At 43.7% G+C, this 24,186-nt stretch overlaps 1 protein-coding gene across 4 annotated transcripts in view; it reads right to left on the bottom strand.

Moving 5' to 3' along the window:
* LOC127353844 (genetic suppressor element 1) overlaps positions 1-24,186 on the bottom strand; it is a 39,787-nt gene that overhangs the window by 4,212 nt on the left and 11,389 nt on the right. The window contains exons 1-12 of one of the 4 annotated variants that reach the window (XM_051383411.1): positions 21,206-21,356; positions 10,737-10,916; positions 8,988-9,187; positions 6,194-6,360; positions 4,829-5,032; positions 4,421-4,576; positions 3,188-3,489; positions 2,780-3,092; positions 2,072-2,679; positions 1,835-1,947; positions 1,459-1,738; positions 78-191 (exon numbers count right to left, since the gene is read on the bottom strand). In XM_051383411.1, coding sequence (XP_051239371.1) covers positions 78-191; positions 1,459-1,738; positions 1,835-1,947; positions 2,072-2,679; positions 2,780-3,092; positions 3,188-3,489; positions 4,421-4,576; positions 4,829-5,032; positions 6,194-6,360; positions 8,988-9,187; positions 10,737-10,914 — 2,635 coding nt within the window. In that variant the 5' untranslated portion in view covers positions 10,915-10,916; positions 21,206-21,356. Of the gene's footprint in view, positions 1-77; positions 192-1,458; positions 1,739-1,834; positions 1,948-2,071; positions 2,680-2,779; positions 3,093-3,187; positions 3,490-4,420; positions 4,577-4,828; positions 5,033-6,193; positions 6,361-8,987; positions 9,188-10,736; positions 10,917-13,273; positions 13,374-21,197; positions 21,357-24,186 lie in introns of those variants that run through there. The other 3 variants (XM_051383410.1, XM_051383412.1, XM_051383409.1) reach the window with 3 other exon arrangements.

Genomic DNA, 24,186 nt, shown 5'->3' with positions numbered 1-24,186 from the left:
AAATAAAATTTTACAGTTTTAGCAGCATATAAATATCTGTGTGGATGTATTTGCTCAAGTGTCTGTGTGTGTCTCACCAGCTGAGGGAGCAGAAGGACTGCTACATGGAGGTAAAGGATTATATCTGAGTGTGTCTAACGTCACGGTCTTCCTCTGAATGGCCCTCAGCAGCTCCTCTGTCCTCTCCTTATCTACAGAGGAAAAGACAGAATGAGAACACCTGTCATTCATGTTTGAGGATTTCAAATACTGACCGGGGCAAGGAAATGTGTGACTTGAGGTTAATGTCCAGAAAAACACCATCACAGATTGTGGCCACAAAAACGGAAGTTTAATAAAGGCTCATTTTCAGTTATTTCACCAAGAGATCAGAGATTGGTTTATTCAGATTTTCATCCAGATCTGATGTCCCTATTTATTCAAAAGCTGATTACCACGGTTTACAGTAAACTAGGTCCTCTTGCGATGCTGATCAGAAAATCCTTCCACTAACAAAACTGAAAGGGAATGAGCTGCTGATTTTGTTTGTTGTTTTTCTTGGAAAAGCATTCATCAATGTACACAGTACCACTTGCAGGTAGATTCACATAACACTGTGCACAAAACCAATTTACAGCCTAGCTCTTCCAGAGATCCCCTCACAGAACATTAGCTTTAATTATTTACAGTTGAACACGGGAAGCTTTCAATTTAGAAAAAAAAGAAAAGTAAAAATAAATAAAGAGCAAGCTGTTAGATGTTATAAAAATAAATCACATTAGGTTTAATGTACTCATTCCACTTGGTCCAAGTCCAGAAATAATAATTATTTTTGGACTTTGTGGGAAAATGACAGCCTTTCCGTGAAATATAATTAATGTATGATATGTATCTATTCACTTATGATGGGTGGCTCTGATTTATAGATAATATTTATAGTATAGTTAGTAGTATAGTAGTATATAGTATAGTAGTATAATTATTAGTTAAAGGGTAATACAAAATCTTGTTTTTGAGTTACCTTTTTTTATCAGATTTTCATGTTTCTTAATGAATGAAATAAACAAAACAAATACAGCCAAATTCCCAGATTTTATGTTTTATGTTTATCCAACAGTATATAAGGTATAAATGCATATGTCTTCCAAAATGTATCTAAATATCTACTGTTTTATATTAGAAATACATTAGTTCAATAACTTTTTTATAAGAAATTCATACATTTTAAATTGACACTATAGTTTGACAAGCTGTGGATTAAAATCTACCCTTCCTGGAAAAAGTAAAAAATCTTGCCACAACCTCCTCTCCAGATGCACCCAACTTTATTTTCTTCTCACCCCTCCTACACCCTTGGTAAATAATAAAACAGAGAGAGCAACTGCATGTTGTATTTTTCCACTGGGAATCACCAGAACAACTGCGAAGAGAGCAGAGTAGCACGTAGGATGTGTGTATAGATACTAAACAGGTTGTTACCTCTCCTCTGCTGTGGGCTGACATGAGAAAGGTTGAACATAAGGAGGAAGTCCTTTTTCTCCCCCAGCTCAGGGGTGCTGTCCATCTGTTCGGCAGAGTATGGGGTAGTTAAGGGAGTTGTAGGTGTTGAAGGTGAAGAGGCCTTCCTCTTGCCCCGCACGGCTGGAGGAGAGAGGCTGCGCTCTCTCATCATCCTCCTCCTCTTCCTCCTCTTCCGTGCCAGAAGCCCATCACGATGGGCCAGTGTGGTCAGACCACACACACGCAGAAAATCCACTTTCTTTGGAGGGAGAAATTTGGGCAGGTAAACATCACGCTCATAAAACATTTTTAAAAACCTTTTATTTTTATATAAAGTCTGTCTATGTTCATGTACCTCGGAGGATGCTTCCAGTTTGAGCGGGGGCTGTTCTGTCACTCTCCTCAAATGGGCTTTCACCTCCTCTTCGTCGCTCTCATCATATGACTCGTCCAGGTCATAGTAATAACCTGGTAAGAGGAGGGCAAGAAATTGCAAGGGTTAGTCTTGATGGCACAAGCAACCATTTGCACTGTAGTCATCTCTTCGTGCTATCACTTCCCTTTCCTGCTCATAAATTCGCTCTGGACTAACCTCCCTCTCTGGCCTCCTTCCTTCTCTTCTCCTCCAGATCGAGTTTGCTGAGCAGCCGGCGGTGCTGCTGGAGAACCTCGTCATACACCAACATGCTGTCGGGCGGCTGACTCTGTCGCTCCCTCACTGGAGACGGAGAGGCTGCCTGGCGTTGCCCCTCGAGGTCAGTGCAGGCACCGGGAGTAGACGGAGGCACACAAGATCTCTGGTGGAGGTTATTGATGTGATGCCGCTGATAGAGGCTCTGGATGGCTCTGTCCTGTTCTGCCTTGTTCCACGAACCTGCTTCTTGTAAACTAGCTCCCCTAAGTGAGGTGTACCTCTCTATGCCTTCTGCCCTCCTCCTGCCCCCATCTTCCAGCTTCTCCCCCCAGCTCAGGGGGGGTCTGTCGGCTCTGGTCAGTCCCGGAGGCGGCCGACTTGGAGGTGTAGGAGGGTTGAGTTTCCTGCGGGAGTCTACAGGGGTGTCGACAAGGGAGGCTGGGTTCCACAGTGTAGTCGGAGGGGCAGGGGGATGATGGGGTCCTTTAGGGGAGATAAGGGGAGGTGGAGCCCCAAGGCAGGGAGGTACATCTTTGCTGCCTGTGTTGTGATGGACTGAATTGGTTCTATTTAAGAAAAATGAAAGAAAAAATCAAATATTACCACACTGAGTGACACTGCAGACGTATAAATCTTTTTTTTTTAAAACTCTTTTGGCATTTTCACCTGTGGATGTCTCTCCTCGACTCCACCCCTTTCCCAGGTGACCTGAGTCCCATCTCCAGCGGACCCTCCCTCTCTTGCCCTTGCCCTCGTTGCCGGCTCAACCATGCTGCCTCGTTCACCCTCTGTGTCATCATGGCAGCCGCCAGAGCTCCATGGATCCCCCCAGCAGCAGCAGCAGAATGCTTCCCCAGGTGAGAAGGTACCAGGCTGGGCACTGCGTGTGGGATAGACCCCCTGGAGGAGTGAAGGCCAGGCTGCAGGGAGAGAGGTTTGGGTGCCTGGAAACCTGGATGCTCTGATTCCTTGGTTTTATCTGGAGAAACAGAGTTTGGAAAACCAAGAATTACTACTTCAACTGTTCTATAATACGCAAGTGCACATGCATGGTGTGTGTTCGTGTGTAGGTACCCAGTCTGTTCGGGGTCAGCCTCTCTCCTGGCCTGCCCCTGTCCTCGGGTGGTGCCCTCCGAGCCTGCAGCTCAGCCAGGTAGTGGCTCTCTGCCGCTCTGACCATCTGCTGCTGCCTCTCCCTCTGCCTCTCCTTCTGTCTGTCCAGCTCTCTCTCCCGCTCTCTCCCCCTCTCCTCCTCCCTCTCTCTCTCCCTCTCGCGCTCGCGCTCCCGTTCCAGCCCTGCCTCGCGCTCCCTTTCTTTCTCTCGTTCACGCTCTTGCTGTCTCTCTCGCTGGCGGAGCTCATTCTCCATCTGTAGCCTGTGGGGGAGGTTGACAAGTATGCACACACACACACACACACACACACACACACACACCACAGGGGGAGAAGGTGAGAGATGCAACACCCAACATGAGGCAGATATTAACCACACACTGGTGAACCTCACACAAACATTTCTGCTCAAACATACACACACTCGCAGAAACACACACAAATATGCACACACACTCTCCACTTACCATGAGGAAAATAATCCATACACAGCATGACTGAGCAAGAGCAGATGAACACTTAATAGGTATCCACAGGAAAAGGACGCACACACACAAACACACACACACACACACACACACACACACACACACACACACACACACACACAACGCATTCACCAGCAATCAATAGCACACAAACAAACATACAGGATACGCAGAAGCCATTACAGAACTAGACGATAAATACCATCCATTTCAAACACAAACATTTCCCCTGAGCATTATGCCACAGGGAAACAATGCGTATTGTGAAACTGAGAAAGGAGCTCAAAGTACTGAAAGAAAATGCAGTGAAAGAAAGGGGGGGGTGAAGAAAGACTTCCTAATGTGCATGTGTGTGAGATTTTGTGTGTGAACTGACTTGCATATGCATGTGTGTGTGTGTGTGTGAAGGGCAGTGTGTGTGATGAGTGTATAGGAGGCACGGTGGGGTGTGTGCTAAAAATATCACACACTCAGCAACCTGTGCCTACCCTGCAGAGAGAGATTACACAGTGCTGCAGACAGAGGAGAGAGAGAGAGAGAAGAGAGAGAGAGAGAGAGAGAGAGAGAGAGAGAAAGGAAGAGAGAGAAAGAAAGAAAGAAAGAAAAAAGAAAGAAAGAAAGAAAGAAAGAAAAGCATGCATTTGTGTGTGTGTGTGTGTGTTTGTGTGTGTGTGTGTGTGTGTGTGTGTGTGTGTGTGTGTGTTACCTCTCAGCCAACGCTGTGTGGTTTAGTTCCCCAGGGTAGCGACCTCCAGGCAGGTGCAAGTGGAGGGCAGAGGGGTGGAGAGGAGAGAAGGCGCCCCCTGCAGGCACAGAATAGAACTGCGACCGTAGTGCAGAAAGACACAGAGACTCCTCCATCCTGTGACAGACAGACAGAAACAAACCAGTCAGACTATATCTTCACAGGCCAAGTGTAGATCAGGTATAAAGACGTTTATAACTTTACCCCAATGTTCCCAAAGTACCCCTTAGTTGTCCCCTTAATCAGATTCAATCAAATGTAAACCTCTTCATGTCTGGTCTTGATTAGAATTCAAATTGATATTCTGTGGATGACTAGATAACATCTGAATTGAGGTTAAGAATTAAGAGTTTAAGATGGTAATGTTACCTTGGTAAGGACAGCGGGTGGTGCAGGTAGGCAGGATGATAGTAAGCAGCAGCAGCTGCAGCGTGGGCAGCGGCAGCAGGGTCGAGACTCAGGGGCAGAGAGGCCAGTCGGAGGTCATCTGAGGTGGCGAAGGGCCGGAGCGCTCTCAGGTACTCCTCTGGGACGGCGCCCGACTGAACAACAGGGTGCATCTGCCCAGGCAAACTGCAAAACGAGTGCACACAACATTAATCTAACTGGAATTACCGCCTTGCAGTTCAAGTTGCAGTGATACATCCATGTCGGTCCAGACATTTAATAAATACTAGACTGTCTGTAGTGAAGACTTTCAGGTGACTTCACTGCTTATTACATCGTCCAAAACCTTTACAACAACAGCCCACTACTTGCAACAACAAGTAGATTGTAATTACTCAAAGGCAGAACACAATTCTGCCCTTTTTGGTATCATATGAAAGTACGTGCACTATGTAGTGCCCCACTAATGGGAGGGTGCATCGTTTTACAAGCCAAATCCAAGCAAGCAGTCAATACAGAGTCTAATGGAGTAGTAGTTAACTACCAGAAGTAATACTCATTACATTGAAAAATGCATTAGCTCCCACTGGCTCCCATGTATCTCTAACCCTGATTTTAGGGAATATAAATTTTTGACCTGATTTATTATAACTTAATTGATACATTAACTATAATGATTATTATAGATGCATTGGCTACACAGACACACTTGTACTTGATTACTATGTAAAGATGGATTCTTATAGAGTGTTTTCTTCAGGCATTTTTAGAAACCTTCCTATGAGCCAAAGGTCAAAGTCACTCACTCAGTCACAGGATCATGATTAGCTAGGCGTGCTCCAGTACGCTGTTTGCTATCACGTGATTCCAATGACACTCAAATTGAGACAGGAAGTGAAAGGCAGAATGGATGTGATGGAAAAATGAGAGCTCGAACTATGAATCACCCAATTCATTCTTAAAATGTGGCTAAAAACTGTTTTCGAGGTCAAAACCTCCCCTTCTGTTCCCGAGTTATGGTGTTGAATAATGGCCAAAAATGTGTTTTTCAAGGACATTATGACGCTGTGGACCTTTGACCTTTTGGGTAAAAACTGTCATTGTTGTAGCCCATTAAACATCTGTGTGAAATTTTCTCATAATTACCGCATCAGTCCTTGAGTTATGACAAAAAATGCGTTTGTCAAGGTCATTTTGAGGTCACGGTGACCTCTGACCACCAAAAATCTAATAAATTAATCCTCAAGTCCAAGTGAACATTTGTGCCCATTTTTAGGGGTTATAATCAAAAGGTTTACTCTTATACAAACACTGGCTCACCAGCTATGAGTCTTGTGTTGCACTTACCTAAGGCTCTGTAATCTGGGGTCTTGCATGACGGAGCTGGGGGTGAGGCCAAAGTGGTGAGCCAGGTGGTGAGGTGAATGGGTGGGAGGGGTCCTCTTATCCTGCTGTGACTGGGCGTTCTCAGCACCCACCCGCTCCCTACCGAGTCCCTGAACACTCGGCTCTACCTGACAGGGAGACAGACAGACAGACAGCCAGGCAGTGTGAGAGCAGACATCACTATGTATATCCATGGGGTCTGAGTGTGTGCTAGATTGAAACTGAGCAAGAAAAAAAAGTTCAAGAAAAGAGGAGAGGGAAATGCGACTGTGTAAAACCCCCCCTGAGCTGCACCCAGAGGCTCAGCGGAGTGGAGAAGTGGGTCTGATATGTCATAACAAGTCAAGATCAAAGTGGAAATATGATCCTAATATCTGGCCAACTGCTCTCTCCTTCATCACTCACTCAAGAGCTTCTCCACTCGGAGGATTTTTTATTATTTTTTTTGCCACAAGGATGCATTTGATCCTTGATTAATTATAGTAAAATTCTAACCCTCAAATCACCACTGTAACAAAAGCAGTTATGGGGGGAAAAACAAATGACAAAAGATCCCAAACTTAGATACGAATTTACAGTAAAATAGTGACACAGTTGGTCGAGGACGAATATCATGTGTCTGTGTTCTGGAGCTTAACATGTTGGGTGTCATTATTCCACTCTCTCTCCAAACATTTCATCTAAATGCAAAAAGATCATCTTCAAACAGCCATATTAGCTCTGTGAGGCTACTTAGGCTGCGCTTTGAGCTACATGATAACATCAGAATGCTAACACCTGCCAGTGACAATAATAACATGCTGGTGTTGAGCAATTGTAATGTTTATCATGTTCAACATCTTAGTTTAGCTTGTTAGCATGCTGACATTTGTTATTTAGCACTGCGAACACCTGAGCTGAGACTGAGGGGAATGTCATATAGTGTCCGTGTGTAGTTTTGCAGGCATTTGGTCATAAACCAAAGTTTGGGACCAAATAACATTTTGACTTGATGGTGGGGTTAGATGAAAAGTCAGGGGATCACCAAAGTCATTACGATTCCTCCTCTGGGCATCTTGAATAACAAATTTAATGACAATTCATCCAAAAGTTGTGTTTTTTTAGTCAGGAAGTGGTGGATCGACCACCATCGAGTCAACATTGCATTATATTGTACATAACATAAGGGGAAAAGTCTTTGTTGACCCTCAATAAAGAAGAAATATCTACCAGGAAATATTTGACTGGAGTGTGTTAATGAGAAGAAGACATACTATTTCCATTATAATATGTCAAATCGTGTTGCTACAGCAACAGAGGTCAAACAGACCACAAACAAACCACAACCAAATGACCTCTCCCAGCAACACCCGATCTGCTACCTTAGTTTGGTACAACACTTAACCTGCAGTAAAATATCTGTGCTTTGAATGCGTTTGAATAGTTTTGAATGTGGCACTCATGGAAAGCAGATTCAAACCAGAGATGAATCCTCTCTCTCTCTCTCTCTCTCTCTCTCTCTCTCTCTCTCTCTCTGTATATATATATATGTATATATACAAATACACACAGAGCTGGGGGTGAATTACAGATATATTGTACATATACAGTGTCATTCAGCAATCTCCAGTGTTTCAAAATGAAGAATACACAGAGGGTCTGGAGAGCAGCCATCACATTCTTCGACTTCTGACCCCGCAGACAGCCAATGGCCTGTACAGATGCAGCAATAAACAGCAATAAACATGCTCTGTCTGTTGCTTTTGCCTTAATCATCCTTTCCTCTGTCTTTCTCTGTTCTAGGACAAGCTGCACACAGTAAGGACAAATACTGAATCTACATTAAGCTTTAGAGCTCTCTCTCTCTCTCTCTCTCTCCCTCTCTCTGTTGCTCTCCTGCTCATTCTTACGCTCCCTCCCCTCATTTCTTAACATCCTATTTTCCTGCCTCCCTCCCTCCCCTTCTTTCTCTCTGAATGTCTGAATGGGAGCCCCGGGCAGGCAGAGCCACAGAGTGGTCTTTGTGAAGGGGGAGAAAGGCAGCTCTGATCCAGGGGGAAGTGGCTACTGTGGGGGCTAACCCCTGCATTGTGTGAGGGGCCTGGTTCCTCACCCCACCTTAAATTCAGTCACACACCCACAAGCAAACACACACACACACACACACACACACACACACACACACACACACACACACACACACACACACACACACACACACACACACACACATATACATACACACAGGGTCCCTCTTCACATCCTAAGCCTTTTGTGGTGAAGGGTCAAGTACACACACACATATGCGCACACACACACACACAAACACTGCAGGAAGCTGAACACAATAGGTGCCAGTCTCTGCAGCCTCCAGTGTTTCTTTACAAACCCTTCATGTGTTGCTGAAAAAGACATGGACTGATTAGCGAGAGGCAGAAGGGGGTGAGGCGAAGGGGTGAAAGAATGAAAATGAAAGAATGAGACAAAACAGAGTGAGGGGGGAAAAAGAAAAAAAATGGAGGGATGGCTGGTTTTGATAGTTTGATGGTGACAAGCACTGGGACTATTTCTTTAATGGAGGGAGCTTCACCAGGACAGAGACAGAAAGTAGGTAGACGACTCATCTGTGCTGAGAGAGAGAACAAGAGAGAGAGAGAAAGAAGAAAGACAGAGGAACAGAAAGTACAGATGCACAGAGCGAGAACAGCAGATGTCTTCTCTCAAACTTGTCTGGAACGCCAGCAGGTACAGCGGTTTGATAAACGACGCATCTTACCTGTCGTCCGTCGGCCCTCCACAGGCCGTTGCTGGTCTTGGTGGGGGCAATGGTGACTACCGGAGGGGTGCCGGGGACACCGTGACCCCTGGTCTGGCCCAGGAGGGGCCCTAATGAGCCCCGCTTAGGTGTGGTGACCGGCGAACTGTGGCTGGTGGCCGGGGAAGAGACTGGAGACGATTCACCACTGATGGCAGAACCTGAGGAGGGGAGAGACGGGGTTAATGACAGCGGGGGAGGGGGGAATAAACTGCAACTATCAGACGGCTCATCAGATTAAAAAGATTTCAGGATCAAACAGTCCCCCCCGTGACATAATACAGATGGTACACGAAAAAAGGAAAACTAAATTTTCTTTGTCAGTGTGCTGGCCTGCAACGAGGTAAACAGCGATTCAATCATTTTGATGAAAAGCATTCTGGCAAAATGTGACAGAAATAAAGGAAATTGTAAAAAAGATACATAAGGTAGAAGAAATGGGAAAATGGTACAAGATGAAAATGTGTGTGTGTGTTTGTGTGTGACGCTGACAAAAAAAGACAAAAATCAGTTATACAGAGAACGAAAGAAGGATGTCATAAATGAAGGTGTGAAAAAGAGGCTGGGGTGCGACAGAGGGAAGGGGGTGGTGTTAAATGTAATAAAGAGAGAGAGAGTATGTGTGTATGGTGTGTAACATTAACTCTACCATCACTCTATTACTCTAACACTCTCTAATCAGTAGACACACGGAAACACAAACACATTCAGAGACGCTAAGAAGGAGGAAATAATAATGAGATGAAGAGCCTTAAGGTAGAGAAAGAGCTACAGGGAGAAAGCCTGAGAGAGAGAGAGAGAGAGAGAAAAATGAGATGGTGATAGAGAGTGGAAGAGAGAGAGAGAGAGAGAGAGAGCTTGTTATAATTGACTGTGATTAGATTCTCATTATTAGGAGATGAATGGAAACGGATGAAGGAAGAGGCAGAGAGGGAGAGGTCAGAATAGGTCAGCTCTTATTCAACACCTTCATTAGGACACCAATGAGCCAATGAGTGAGGACACACACACACACACACACACACACACACACACACACACACACACACACACACACACACACACACACACACACACACACACACAACTAAAGAGATACTAGGCAGCAAAACGTTTCTCATAAATCCACAAAACACAACCTTGGTCTGTGAAACGACACTTTACAACAGTCACTGGTGCCGTGTTGCAATACACTCTCTATAAATACGTTGGTCACATCTTTAAAAAATGTATAGTTTGGGGGAAAAATATGCTTATTTTGTTTTTGGATCTCATGTCGGTGCTGTAAATATGTAGCTATTACCGGCAGCTGGTTAGCTTAGGATAAAGGCTGGAAACAGCTAGCGTGGCCACACCTCTCAATCTCACTGATTAACATGGTATAACTCGTTTGTTTAATCAAGTGAAAAATTACAGTTTATTCCCTTTCCTCCATATGAAATGGAAATAAGCCTTTCATTCTGACCTTCTCCTTCACGTCTCAGCGTCATGGTTCAGAGGTGACAATGAAACTGTGCAGATGCAGTAAGGGATGTTGAATAAACCTGACAGCCGCAGTAGAGGAGGTTGTTTTTGGGTGTGACCAACAAAGAAGAGTCTGCTGTACGTGTGTGTGTGTGTGTGTGTGTGTTCAGGACCATGTTAGATCCCCGGGGGGGCCCGGAGCCACTGGAGCTGTGTGTGTTAAAAAGAAGTTAGATCACCGCTCACCTCTGGGATCCTCGGCCTGTTTGGCCAGTTTACGCAGAGCAGCAGCGAATCCGGAGTTTGCAGATTGGGCAACTGCGTTCCCATTGGTTAGTGGGCTGAGGGGACTGACAGTAGCCGTGGTGCGAGTTGCCGTGGAGATCATTCCTAATGATGGTGATTTATTGGAGTCATGGTTCATACCTGAGGAGAAGAGTTGGAAGAATTGTGTGAGGAGCTTTTATATATGGAAAAAAATTCCATCTTTAAATTCGAGCTGCAAGGATTAATTGATTAGTTGTCGACTATTAAATTAATTTCCAAGTATTTTGATGATCGATTTATCATTTTGAGTCAGAAAAAAGGTCAAAATTCTCTGATTTTAGCTTCTCAAATGTGAAATGTGAATATTTTTTGGTTTCTTTTGACAGCAAACTGAATATATCTTTGGGTTGTGGACAAAACAAGACATTTGAGAACATCAGCTTGGGCTTTCTGGAAACAGTAATCAACATTATTCCTCACATTCAACTAATCGATTTGATCAACTGTGACTCATCAATAATGAAAATAGAGTAGAGTAGAGAGTAGTTGCAGCCATATGCTAAATAAAACACAGACAATCCAGTTAGAAAAAGTATGCGATTCTTTTGTCAACTGAGGAGACAAAACATATAGCTTTGAATCATTTTGTAAGATAATGCATCGGTTTTTGAACACAGCTGGTAAACTCATTTATCTTGAATGAGACTCATCATACACATTTACTCAAAGGAAACAGACAAGTGTCTGTTTGTGTGTGTGTGTGTGTGTGTGTGTGTGTGTGTGTGTGTGTGTGTGTTTGTGTGTCTGCCTTTGTGTCTGGACATCATAGTGAGTGTATTCGCGTGGGTCAACTCCACTAGAGACAGAGTGGAGGGAGTAGAGCTGTGTCAAATAGAGCGGTGACCCTAATAGCAAATCACACACATGAGCGCACACATGTCCATTTCCTCAAGGGAGCCAGCCAACACATCTTAAAGAAAGCCGGGAGTGTCTACACGCAAACATTATTAAGTATCACTGCAGTTTTACTCCAGCACACAGATGCAAGCACGTACACACACCAATAAACACACACACACACACAGCCACACACGTAGATAAGGAGCAGACCCATCGATCCGCTGAACAGTGGACATACGTGGAGCAAACATGGTTAGAGTAACCTTGTCTTCACCCTCTACCCTCTTACTGACCCACTAATGTTAATTACAGCTGGAATTAGCCAACAGCCCCCCCTGCCTGCTACAGCAATGACCTCATTACCACCACAACACACACTTTCAAACACACACACACACACATATGCCACAGGAAGAGCAAACAAACAACCAGAGCAGTAAACACACTCATAAAAAATTTATCTGTGCAACGCACCAACGCGCAAATGATTGTGAAGAAAGAATAAAGGGGGCGATCGGATCTGGAGTTTGTTCACTGAAAGTAACGTAAATCTCGTATTCACAGATGTCAGATTAGATGTCTGCCTTCTGCCTGCCAGCTTTCACACATGTGAGTAAAAACAGGCAGCAGGAAGCTGTAGAGCGATGAACAGTGAGAGAAGAAGATATATGAAGGGGAAGAGAGAGCGAGGGAGAGACACTGAACACGAGCCAAATCTCTTACAAAGTAAGTGAACACGAAAGTGGAGATTGACGGAGGCTGCTATATGAAATCATGTAGGCTGTCAGACAACCAGGACGTTTTCCTTCTGCGTGTTTTGAAAATTTACCATCAGAGTTAAACACTACAAAGTTTTGTAAAAGCTATTCCAGGTTTTTGTGCCCCTGCAAGTTGATGAAAAGCCTCTTTTTCCCTCAGTTTATCACAAGCTCCCACAAAGAAACAGATAGATAACACATAACCTATCAACCTACATCTAACTGCTCTGACAGGTCGAATGTAATCTATACAATTAACACGCACGCAGCTTCAGACACGTACAATGAGGCACGTAAGATGTATGCTTTTCTTTAATGTTCACGTTTCCAGTATTACTTCTAATTTCTTTCATTTCCACTATTTTCCTTTATGTCTTTGGCTACACTTAATGTATTTACATGTCATGCCGATGAAGCAAATTGAAATTGAAACAAGCAGAAAGGGAACGAGAGATGAAGAGGAGTAAAAGCTCTGATACTGACAGGCTATGTGTGTGTGAATGTGTGTGTGTGTGTGTGTGTGTGTGTGTGTGTGATCTATATCTCTGAGCCCAGCAGTCAAGGGAGAGATGATAAGACAGTTTCTATCGACTATTTCTCTTCCTCCCTCCTCAGTACTCACTCACTCTTTCCTTCCCCTCTCTGTCTCTCGTTTATCTCAGCATACTGGAGCTTATTTAACAAAAGCCAACACACATAATCTCTTCTCTGTTCCTTGCTTTCTTTCTTCCTTTTATTTCCTACAATCTTTCCTCACAGGCTATTTCCTCTGATATTTATCCATGTCATTCACACACACAAACACATACTAACATATGCATGTGCACATAATTCAAACATGCAAACAGACACACTCACCCTCCCGCTCCCTGCTCGTCGTCTTTCTGCTCCTCTGTGAGACTCTTTCTCTCTCTCCCTCTCAGCCTTGCAGCTGCTACGTGGTCACGTGACCTCTTTTCTATCCACTCCCCCCTCCTCTTCCCCTCTCCATCCACCGCCTCCCCCCTCCCCCTCCTTCCCCTCCCTCTTCATCTATCACCCTCTCCATCTTACCTCCTCCTTCTCCTCCTCTCCTCTCCCTTCTCTGTCACTCTTTTTATCTTTCCATTTTCTCTCCTTAGCTGTCCCTTCTCTCTCTCTCAAACTGTGCTCTCTGTCGTTTTCTTTTCTCTCTTCATTCTTCATCCCTCCTCCTTCTTGGCTCACACTCCACAGAGGGTGGGGGGTGGGAGCTGGGGGGGAGTGGAGGGGGGGGAGTAGAAAGAGGAGGAGGAGGAGGGTTAATGGCAATGACGGGGAGGCTGGGTGTGTGGTTGGAGCTGTGTGTGTGTGTGTGTGTGTGTGTGTGTGTGTGTGTGTGTGTGTGTGTGTTTAACCCTCCATCCATCACTCTGTCTCTCTGCTAGTCAGCTCTGTCTGCTTTGGGGACAGTGGTGAGGTGGGGGAGCGAAGGTTTCTGACAGTAACCTTTCACCCTTCACCTCTGACCTCTGCTGCCCTGGACAGCAGGGGATTGCAGGGTGAGGCACTCAACAGCCCTAAATACAAATTAAGACATTTAACTCCCTTTAGGAATCTTTTTTAAAAGTGATGACTGAATGAATAAACACAGAAAAAAAGGCGATGCTAGCAGCCCCACGAGGCTGCCATGCTCATTGCACAACAGAAAATAGTTGGAGGGATTAAAAGTGGAGACACAACTTTGTTATTCATGTCAATATTGGGGCAAAAAATAGCATATCTGACTTCACTGCTAGTGTTTGCATAGCACACATTAGTTAGATGATGATCATGTTACAAACAAGCTAAAATACTGACACTATTACATACAAATATGTTATAACGTTGCTACAAAAATGACAACAGTTAGCATTCATCTCAAACAACAGCTAAAGGTGTTCAGATCGAATGAAGCAAGTTTTAGAGGAAGAATACAAACTCAATAGACAGACACAAGTGAAATGGACAGATGTGAAGCACAAGTTAAAGGAACAGTTCACACCAAAACTATAGTGCTATTTATCTGTCTGGGTTGTTTTGGTTTGCAGATATCGGCCGTAGAGATGTCTGCCTTTTCTCAAATATAATGGAACTAGATTGCACTCTTGTGGTGCTCAAAGCGGCAAACAAATACAGTCCAAAGTATACTGGAGCACACAGGATAGAGCAAAAAGCTTTATTAGTAGTAACATATCCACGTCAGGTGCGTATTCATCAAACTGAACAGACTCACATTATCTTAAAAACCCTCCATTGATTAGACTCATTCAGCACAGGCTGAAAAAAAAGTCCAACTTTATACAATCTTAGAAAAGATATAACAAATATAAACATCTATCGTACTTATGAAATGTCTAAAGACCTTTCATAAGTAGGAAAGTCTATAAATCATGACTCAGGTACCCAAGATAATCCACAGACATTATCGGTGGCAGTTTCATGTAGGAACTCTCTACCTGCAGCAGTGCTACGCAGCAATTCACCCCAAAACAATCTAGATGCATATACAGGTCAGAGGAAAAATATGTATTTTTGAGTTTGTGGTTAACACTCCTAAGTCCTAACAAATTGGTTTATGTAGAGGTTGAATGACTTCATGAACTAACAAAGGCAAGAAGAAAAACAAGAGCGGTCTGAAGAAAAGTAACAGAAAGAACTGTTGTTGATCCACTGTCGAACAAACAGCCTCAGTTCGCTCACACAAGGTCAGGGTGTAACACTGCTCCCCTTTGCAAGTCGGACGACGATAGTTCCAACCTGACCGATATATCGGCCTATTGCAGACATATCGGTATCGAATCTGCGTATATGTCAATTAATGTTTTTTCGGTATGTAAGGCAGAAAAAAAAACCTTTGCATAGTAATTTTTTCATTCCAGCTCTAAAATTCACATTCATTCATATTTTCATTTTGGTAATCAGTATCAGTCGGGATCTATAGTTCCAACTTCTGATTTTAATTCACCCCAGGGCATCAGTTCTGGAAAACATAGACGCCTGCAGCAAACTGATGTTTGTCTAGAAAGTCTCTCACCTGCAAAGGCATTTACTGTATATCTATTACCACAGATTCATGTTTCTGTCTGTGAACACTGTAACTTGATTTTACAACATTTTCTGTTACTATACACCTAGAGTAGGCGTGGGCAATCACGTTCGATGGCGGGTCACGTAGCACAAGCAGAGACCCACTAGAACAGTCGATTCAACAGATTAACACACTTTAAAAGAGACGAGAGAAGTAGGCTAGTACCACATGCTCGCAACACAAACAGGCAAAGGTCTTTCTGCTTCTGTTCACTGCAAACTCGGGCTAGACAGATCTTTCCCAAAGTATTCAACTTGGAATTCCAACTTGAATTACCGTTACGTTACACTTGGAGGTTTTTTTGTTTTCAAGTTACACCTACAATGGATTTGTACTAACAGCTACAGCTGAGCTGGTACATTGCCTGTTTGGGATAAATAAACATGACTGCAAAACCACTGTGAAAGTGAAACTTCTAGTTTCACATAAAAATCCGAACTCTCACCACTGACAGCCTCAGCTTTGCTTTGAGCTGACTGTAGACAAACATCATGCTAATGTACATCCAGTTAGGATACCAACATTTAAACATCTAACGCAAGCACGTCTGCATGTGGTAAGTTACAAACAAGCTAACAAGCAACACAGCTGCACACATACTAAGTTTCAGCATATTAGCGTTAATCTCAAAAAACAAGATAAGCTTTAACCTTTATTGATCCCCCGTAGGAGAAATTTAAGATCAACTAACAAGCTAATTAATTTTAAGGTGTCCTGTCAGGGATAACGTGTTGGAACTGGAAGTGTAAAATCCCACCTGCTGGTGGCACTAAATGAAAAGTTAGGGGATCACCAAAGATATCAGAATTCATCCTCAAGAAACAGATCATGTTTTGCTTGAACTTCATCCAGTTTTTGGTATGTAAGTGTTAGACCACTGGTGCCTCAACCTACTGACATCCTAAAGCCACCAACCGGCTGTGGTTAAAAATATTCTAACATACACCACAAACAAATAACACAAGTCCCCCCGGCTTTACCAAAAATGGAAATTACGCCCAGGTGTGACTCCACTCACCCACACACACAATCGCACTCTGATCAGTATGATGTGTGTGATATAGGACATGTTGAGGCCTGTATCTCTGACACCTTTTTCTTTGTGTCTCTGCTCTCTCGCTCTCTTTCACTTTCACTCTCTTTCTCTAACACACACACACACGCACACACACACACACACACACACACACACACACACAAAACTACACACTACACAGGGGGACTGTGAGGACAGCAGGGGGGGACCTGCTCTGCCCCGTCAGCTCATTAAAGAAGCACAATGTCTGTGTGTGTGTGTGTGTGTGTGTGTGTGTGTGTGTGTGTGTAAGCAGGGATGGGTCATTAGGATGGAAGAGGTTGTAACACACTACCTACTCATTAACCCTCATCCCATGGCATGTCTGAGTGTGTGTGTGTGTGTGTGTGTGTGTGTGTGTGTGTGTGTGTGTGTGTGTGTGTGTGTGTGTGTGTGTGTTCTTGTGGCGGCTACTATGTTAACACTTAGACATTAAATTGACTCATTTGTGTTTACGAACAGTTACCTAACATTAGACCAATAACACACACACACACACACACACACACACACACACACACACACACACACACTTGTGTTCTCTTAACACAAAATATGCTCTATTTAAGTTTTAAGACATTATTATTTGGGCTCCTACAGCTGATAGTAATTGCTACTGTTGTTGTTACAATAGCTGGCAGACTTTCCTAAAATTCCTCTGACAAGCACACACACAGAGGCAGAGAGAGAGAGAGAGAGAGAGAGAGAGAGAGAGGGAAAGGAGATAGCCAAATGTTTTACAGCCTCTTAAACTTGTCTGTAATAGCAGTCAGAGTGGCGTCAACACAGCAGTCTCCAGGGTTACTCCAGGGGCTGCTAAATGGCTTTACTAGCTCCAGTCACTCTGCAGCTCGCACAGAAACACTTAACACTTCCTTACAATCCATAAACAACGAACACGCTCTCCCACTCCAGCATCTCACTCACGAGAACGAACACACAGAAATAGGCACGCATAAAAAAACATAAACGTCAGGAAAAACGACACGAGACAGAACAATGACATCAGGCAAAAACACACACATGCAAGCCGGCTTTGTAAATACATGCAAAGGCACATACACAATTAGCTGACTCAAGAATCAGACATTGTGCGTCACAAAACGTATGCATGTGGCCCCCTAGGGACGAAACAGCCAGCACGCATTTATGGTTCTGGGATAAATGGAGCAGAAAAATCACATACTGTAATAACCAACACCTCCAGCAAAAAAAAAAAACTAAAAACCCAAACTAAACAAACAGGAAGCAACATCCAAAAACACACGATGCTGGAGCAGAGAATTAGCAGCACGCAGCAGGAAAAGAAACAACTGAGAAAAGTATAGGAAGTGTAGCAGTCATTACTCTGTTTCATATTAAACAGTGTGTCCGCCGGAGCGGAGCCATGTTTACTGTGCAATCATAACAGAGTCGAGATGTTAGTGAAAGGTCTATAAATTATCCCCGCCACAGCTTAGAGCAGAAATGTGGACTGTCAGCAAAGTGTGTGTGGGGGGGGAGCTTCCTCCTCTCTCCTCCATTGAACCCTGGGGCCTCCTGGCTGCAGGGCGCTTTCCCTCTTTCAGTGACCCCCTTCTCCGTTTCTCTAATCAGTGTACTTGTCTACGAGCATCTTGTCGCTGTCTGTCAGATACAGAAAGAAGATATAAATAGCAGCCGTATTGGGAGCCTTTTCTCTTATCTGTCCGCGTTATCGTTTTCTTTTGCCTTGTCATTTCCTTCCTCGCTACCTCTTCTCCAGCCTCCTACCACTCACTTGACAGCCTCTCCCATCACGGCCCCGGCTACAGTTGTTTTTACCCTCTGTGTCATCGATCTCTTCTGCCACGTGCGGCTCAGTCTCGCCGCTCTGATACGGAGATGATGCAAAAAGATAAAACAATCTGAGGCTTAACCAATCTTACTCTGTCTCAGTTTGTTTTCGGGGCGCCTGGCTGCGTCTGACTCTTTTGCCCACAGGATTTTTGTGTGTGTTCAGCATCGGTGGTGGGAGCGTATAAAGACAGTTGTGGCAGACAGTTGACAGCCACAGTTCCTCCTCCTCCTCCTCCCCCTCCTCCCCCTCCTCCTCTGGCCTGAGGCCGACTCTGCTTACCAGGTGCCGACACCACGGTGGCTACACCGCAACCATCTGAACAAACACGAGGTTGTGGGGGGTAAACACACACAGACACACACTCTTGTTGCACAAAGGTGTACGAAGACAAAACAGACTAACAGATGCACTTAGACTGGCCTGATGGGCTGCTGTTGGATGTGTGTTAACTGCAGGGCGTAACTGAGGTGTGTGCAGTGAAAGAAGACCTGCAGAACAACTATCGCTGTAGTAAACAATGATGTTAGTGTTGAAGTGCATTCCAGCTGAGGAGCTGGTCAGCAAATCAGAGAGAGGGTGATACTGTTGTCTCTGAGGAGATTAAGTGTACAGATCTGATGGATTATTTCCTTGTGTATTATCGCTGTGTAGATTAGGAGCCATGAGAAAAAGCAGCCTTGTACACATGACTTTTGGCTGTTTCATGTTAGTTCTTGGGACTGAAACATGAGCCTGAACTGCTCATCCACCTCATCCGTCTTATTTCTTTCTTCAGTCTACGGAAGATGAAGACTGTTCAGTATTGATTCATTCTGTACTACAGTATACACATTTATAGCATCCAGGAATGTGTTTTAGTACATCACATTGGAAATATCACAACAAAAGAAGAATAGTTTGGTTCTATCTATACTATCTAGGCCAGAATATTACAATACTGTAGTTAAAGGTGTAGCTAATGATTATTTTCTAATGGACCAATATGCCTTTTGTGATGTAAAGCTCCAGATCCAGAACTGGTACTAAATATCCTCTTTGGTCTACTAAACTAAAATACAAATACATTAAAAATATATTAATTTACATTTATGATATTTATTTTATGATATAAGAAAAGCAAGCTGGAACAAGAAAAAGCTTTTTCTTGACAAAAGTTTTCTTATTATCATTATTATAATTATTATAATAATTATTATTATTATTATTATTAATGACAATTGATTAACTGACTGTACAAAAGCTCTGATATTAAAACCAAGATAAATAAAAACATGGATCAGGTAATTAGATAAACACAACTGAGCAACCTACCAAAAAACAAACTCTATGCTGATTAATTTTTAAACTTTTAACAATTAATTTGCCAATAAATATAACAGGCCTTTAATTACCTTAATTTCCAGGCTCTAATTTAAAGAAATAAAAAGAAAAACTTTAGGAGGTAAAAAAAAACTGAAGCCAAACAATGGAGTGTATGAGTTTACAGTATCTATATGAGAGGGAGGTAATTAAAGAGATTGAGGGTTTACTCAGTAACCCCTGCTGAGCAGCTGGTCTACGGCAGGTCAGGAGCAGCACATGGCGCATGGACCGTGTGTGTGTGTGTGTGTGTGTGTGTGTGTTGAACTCCACCTGCGGGCTGTATACACACACACACACACACACAAAAAGCGACGTGATCCGCTTGACTGCTGCTAATGCGCCCGGCGGCATCTATCTCAGCCAAACAATACAGTCACTGTTAAAGGTCCCGGATTAAAGAGCGACTCCTCTCACCCCCCCAATCGAGGCTGTGTGACAACCCATCTCACACACACACACACACACACACACACACACACACACACACACACACACACAAACACGCTGTCTTTCCTGTCCCTTAAGTTTATCAGGAGCAAACAGGGGCGGTGTTTGATCACCAACAAGTTTTACAAGAAAGATATAACATGACAAAGAGCCGCAAACACCTTTGACGAGCGTCGTTCTGCGGCTGCGTCAAGACACACGCACTTTGACAACACGAAACAGGAAGCGCTGGATTCTAACTTCAAAATAAGAGCACGCAAGATTTTCTTAAATGGAGATATTCTAATGCGGGTGTTAAAAAAAGGACAATGTGCTGTCTCGCTTGTGCATTTATCCTCGCGATATGTGTGCTATCTTTGGTCACGTTGGGTCATTTTGACGCACGCTAATGACGCTTTATTTTGAAAGTGGTAACCAGAAGCAGTTTCTCTCCTGCTGTCCTCACACTGTCCGTCCAGCTGAACCAGTCTGATTACATATTGGCGATTGATTAAATCACACATACACAGAACACTTTGAGTGTTATAGTCCACCGCAGATCTTCTAAAAATAGCCTCGACTGAAAACTGGATTTCACTTCCTCCACTGAAGTAAAAAAAAAAGACTAAATGATTTCAAAGTGAGGATCCAACTGCCCACAAAGCTACCAAAAGCGAAACTGCTGCCATAACACAGAAAAAAAATAAAACAGAATAAAGTAGATAAGAGTCTGACCACTAAAAAATAAAGTCCGTGGGAATAAAATATTCTCATTTTCCCCCTTAAATGTTTGATCATCCATAAGGTCATTAAAGTCACCACTCACTCACAGACGATATCCAACCGACACCCAGGGATAAATCCACAATTCAACTCCATGTTAACTTTAAAAATGCGCATGAATTAAATACCTTATTATCCCCTTAGAGACCACAACATAAGCAAACAGACGTTTTTGTACCCCAAAAGAAAAAAAAAACAAGATAAAAAAAAAACAGAAAAGCAAACTCACCGCCTCACCAAAGAAAAGAGAATCCACGGTTTTTGCGCATCCTTAGTGGATAAACTACAGGCTCTGTGTGCAGCGATATACCGTGTGATACCACCACAACACACACCGATGTAAGAAGAAGGACAACACGTTAACTGTCCTCAGGGAGAGAGCGAGAGAGAGAGAGAGAGAGAGAGAGAGAGGGGGCGGGGTATGAGAGGAGAGGGAAGGGGAGGAAGAGGAGGAGGAGGAGGAGGAGGAGGGCGAGCACCTGCTCCACTGATACTCCCTGGAGAGATGGAGGGATGGAGAGAAGGAAGATGTGGCCCCAGACTGCTGATACCTCACAGCCTGGACATGTTTACTGTCCACTGGAGACAATCAGATCTGTTCAAGTCAGCTCCTCCTGCTGCTCCGCTGTACACACAGTACAAAGGAGGAGCTACTGCTCAGTTTAAAGCTTCCAGTGTGGAGCATTTAGGAGGAGCTATTAGCAGAAGTGGGATATAATATTCACAGGTGTGTTTTTATTTGTGTATAATCACCTGAATATGGGAATATGTTGTGTTTTTGTTAATTAAAATGAGCTGGGGGGTTTTTTTATCTACAGGGTCTCTTTCCATGGAGCCTTCCATGTTTTCACGGCCACTTTAGTTTCTAGTTCTCATTCCCAGGTCATCAAATACAAATACAAACGCGAGCAGTGTTCAGTTAGTTGCAATCTGAGACTTCACTGCTAGATGCCACTAAATCCTACACACTGGCTCTTTAACTGATCATAATAATACCATTTATCTTCTTCTTCTTCTGCTGCTGCTGCTGCTGACATATTATCACCTCATGAGGTTGTGATGGTGAACTTGTTCGCAAAAAATGTAATTAAGAGTGTAATTGAGCAACATTAGAAGTCATTTTGAGCTGTGTTTTTGTCGACCGGAGGTATGTAAATCCAGTATTTACCAAACAAAAAGTCTGGTTGGCTGTTAAATGTGCTTCCTCTCTGTTCACCTCGTCTGTCTGCTGTTTGGTGCAGGGCAGGTGGAGTATGGTGGATTTATCAGAGCTTTTTTTCACTTAAAATAGCTCCCTGCTGCGGCTGGAAACGAAACTGATGAGAGCGGTGAGACCAAAGGTGCCGACTGTAAAACCAACACAGTGAGTGGAGCTTGAGGGAACTGTATTTAATTTAATTTAATTTAATTGTAGTTAATTTAACAAGAAAATAAAGTATTTTGGTGATTTCTTCTTATTTAACTTCCGTTTATAACAATAAAATGTCTCAAATAACCTCACAGGATGATGAATGAATGAATAAATGTACTATGTAATAAGGAGAAAATAGTCGTAATGATTTTGCTGATGTTTTTTAATGAATTGATGATGTTTACTAAACATACTGTATGAAGGATCACGTTATAAGCGTTCATTAACATTCATCTGCCATCATATGATATAAATTCACTCAGCCTGCTTCATTTAGTCTAATATTTCAACATGTCCCCTGGGCCTCTCTGTCTGTCTGTCTGTCTCTCTCTCTCTCTCTCTCTCTCTCTCTCTCTCTCTTCTGTCCTGATCGTTCATCCCTTCATCTCCCCCATCCCTCGCTCCTTGTCTCCCGAGCAGCTGCTCCACTTTGCAGCTATTTAACAGCTGTTTTGCATCGATTTGCGCTTCCGAGTGCAGATTTCTACCTTGTCCATCCTCCTTCTCCCTCTCACTTTTTACCCCCCCATCCCCTTCCCTCTCCTCCTCTCCTCCTCTCCTCCTCTCTTCCTCTCTTCCTCATGCATTTCTAAGATGCCAGACACACAGTAACACCAAACAGCCTTGATGTTTTCCTCAATGAATAGACTGTCTCCTTCAAGTCTTTCCCTGAGATCCATTCACTGATGAAAGTCGCACACACACACACACACACACACACACACACACACACACACACACACACACAAGCATGCATAAACACAAGCTGGCATGCATGCACCCTAACAGACACACACATTTGTACACACATACACACATGCACGCAGATTAGCGGCCCCCTACTTCCCTACTTTACAACAAGTACGGGAGGAAGCAACGAAAAAGAAAAGAAAAAAGTGAGGCTCCCCTATAATCCCCAAATCCCTCTCTCTTGTACTCAAACCTACACAAGAGAAAAGAAGGGGGAGTGAGCGAGTATTGTGTGTGTGTGTGTGTGTGTGTGTGTGTGTGTGTGTGTGTGTGTGTCTGCAGAGACTAGTGTAGCCTGACATGATTTATGGTTTGGCTGTGCACTGCAGGCAGACACTCTCAGTTTTCTCTGAGGTGGGTGTCTCACCTCCATCCTTTGTGACCTATACAGGTTGTATAGTGTGTGTGTGTGTGTGTGTGTGTGTGTGTGTGTGTGTGTGTGTGTGTGTGTGTGTGTGTGTGTGCGCGTGTGTGTGGGTGTGTGTGTGTGTGTGTGTGTGTGTGTGTGTGTGTGTGTGTGTGTGTATGTGAAAGGAAGATAAACTGTAAAATGTGCACATGAGCTTGTGTGTGTACTACTGCAGGTGGATGAAAGAGAAGATAAACCTGATGGAACATGTGCTGCGGCGTGTATTTTTGTGTGTGTGTGTGTGTGTGTGTGTTTGTGTGTGTTTGTGTGTAGTGTTGCAAGGGGTCAAAGCGCACAGCGGTGTGTATTCTCCGGGTGGGTTATACTTGGCGGTGGACTGTAGGATCCCCCATTAAGCAGCGTGTAAAAGAGGCCAAGCACAGAGGCCATTATGAACTCCAGCAGTAATAGCTCCAGGAATCTTATTGCCTCTGGAGACCTGGTCATTAGCCTATTCCTCTCTCATAAAGCCCTCTATCCATCACACACGCAAGCATACACACATTTATATGCAGATGCAGCCACACACAAACACACACAAGCACATGCACAGTTTGTCTCCTGCTTTCTTGTTCTCTGTCTATTCATCTCTGGCGAAGAAGAGTGTAGTGCTACACGGAAAAATCCACCAAGACATCCACAGATGTC

The sequence above is a fragment of the Dicentrarchus labrax genome, unplaced genomic scaffold, assembly GCF_905237075.1.
Source record: "Dicentrarchus labrax unplaced genomic scaffold, dlabrax2021, whole genome shotgun sequence".
NCBI classification, from domain to species: domain Eukaryota; kingdom Metazoa; phylum Chordata; class Actinopteri; family Moronidae; genus Dicentrarchus; species Dicentrarchus labrax.
Note: the sequence above shows the minus strand (reverse complement) of the source record. Positions and strands in the feature narration are given on the sequence as shown.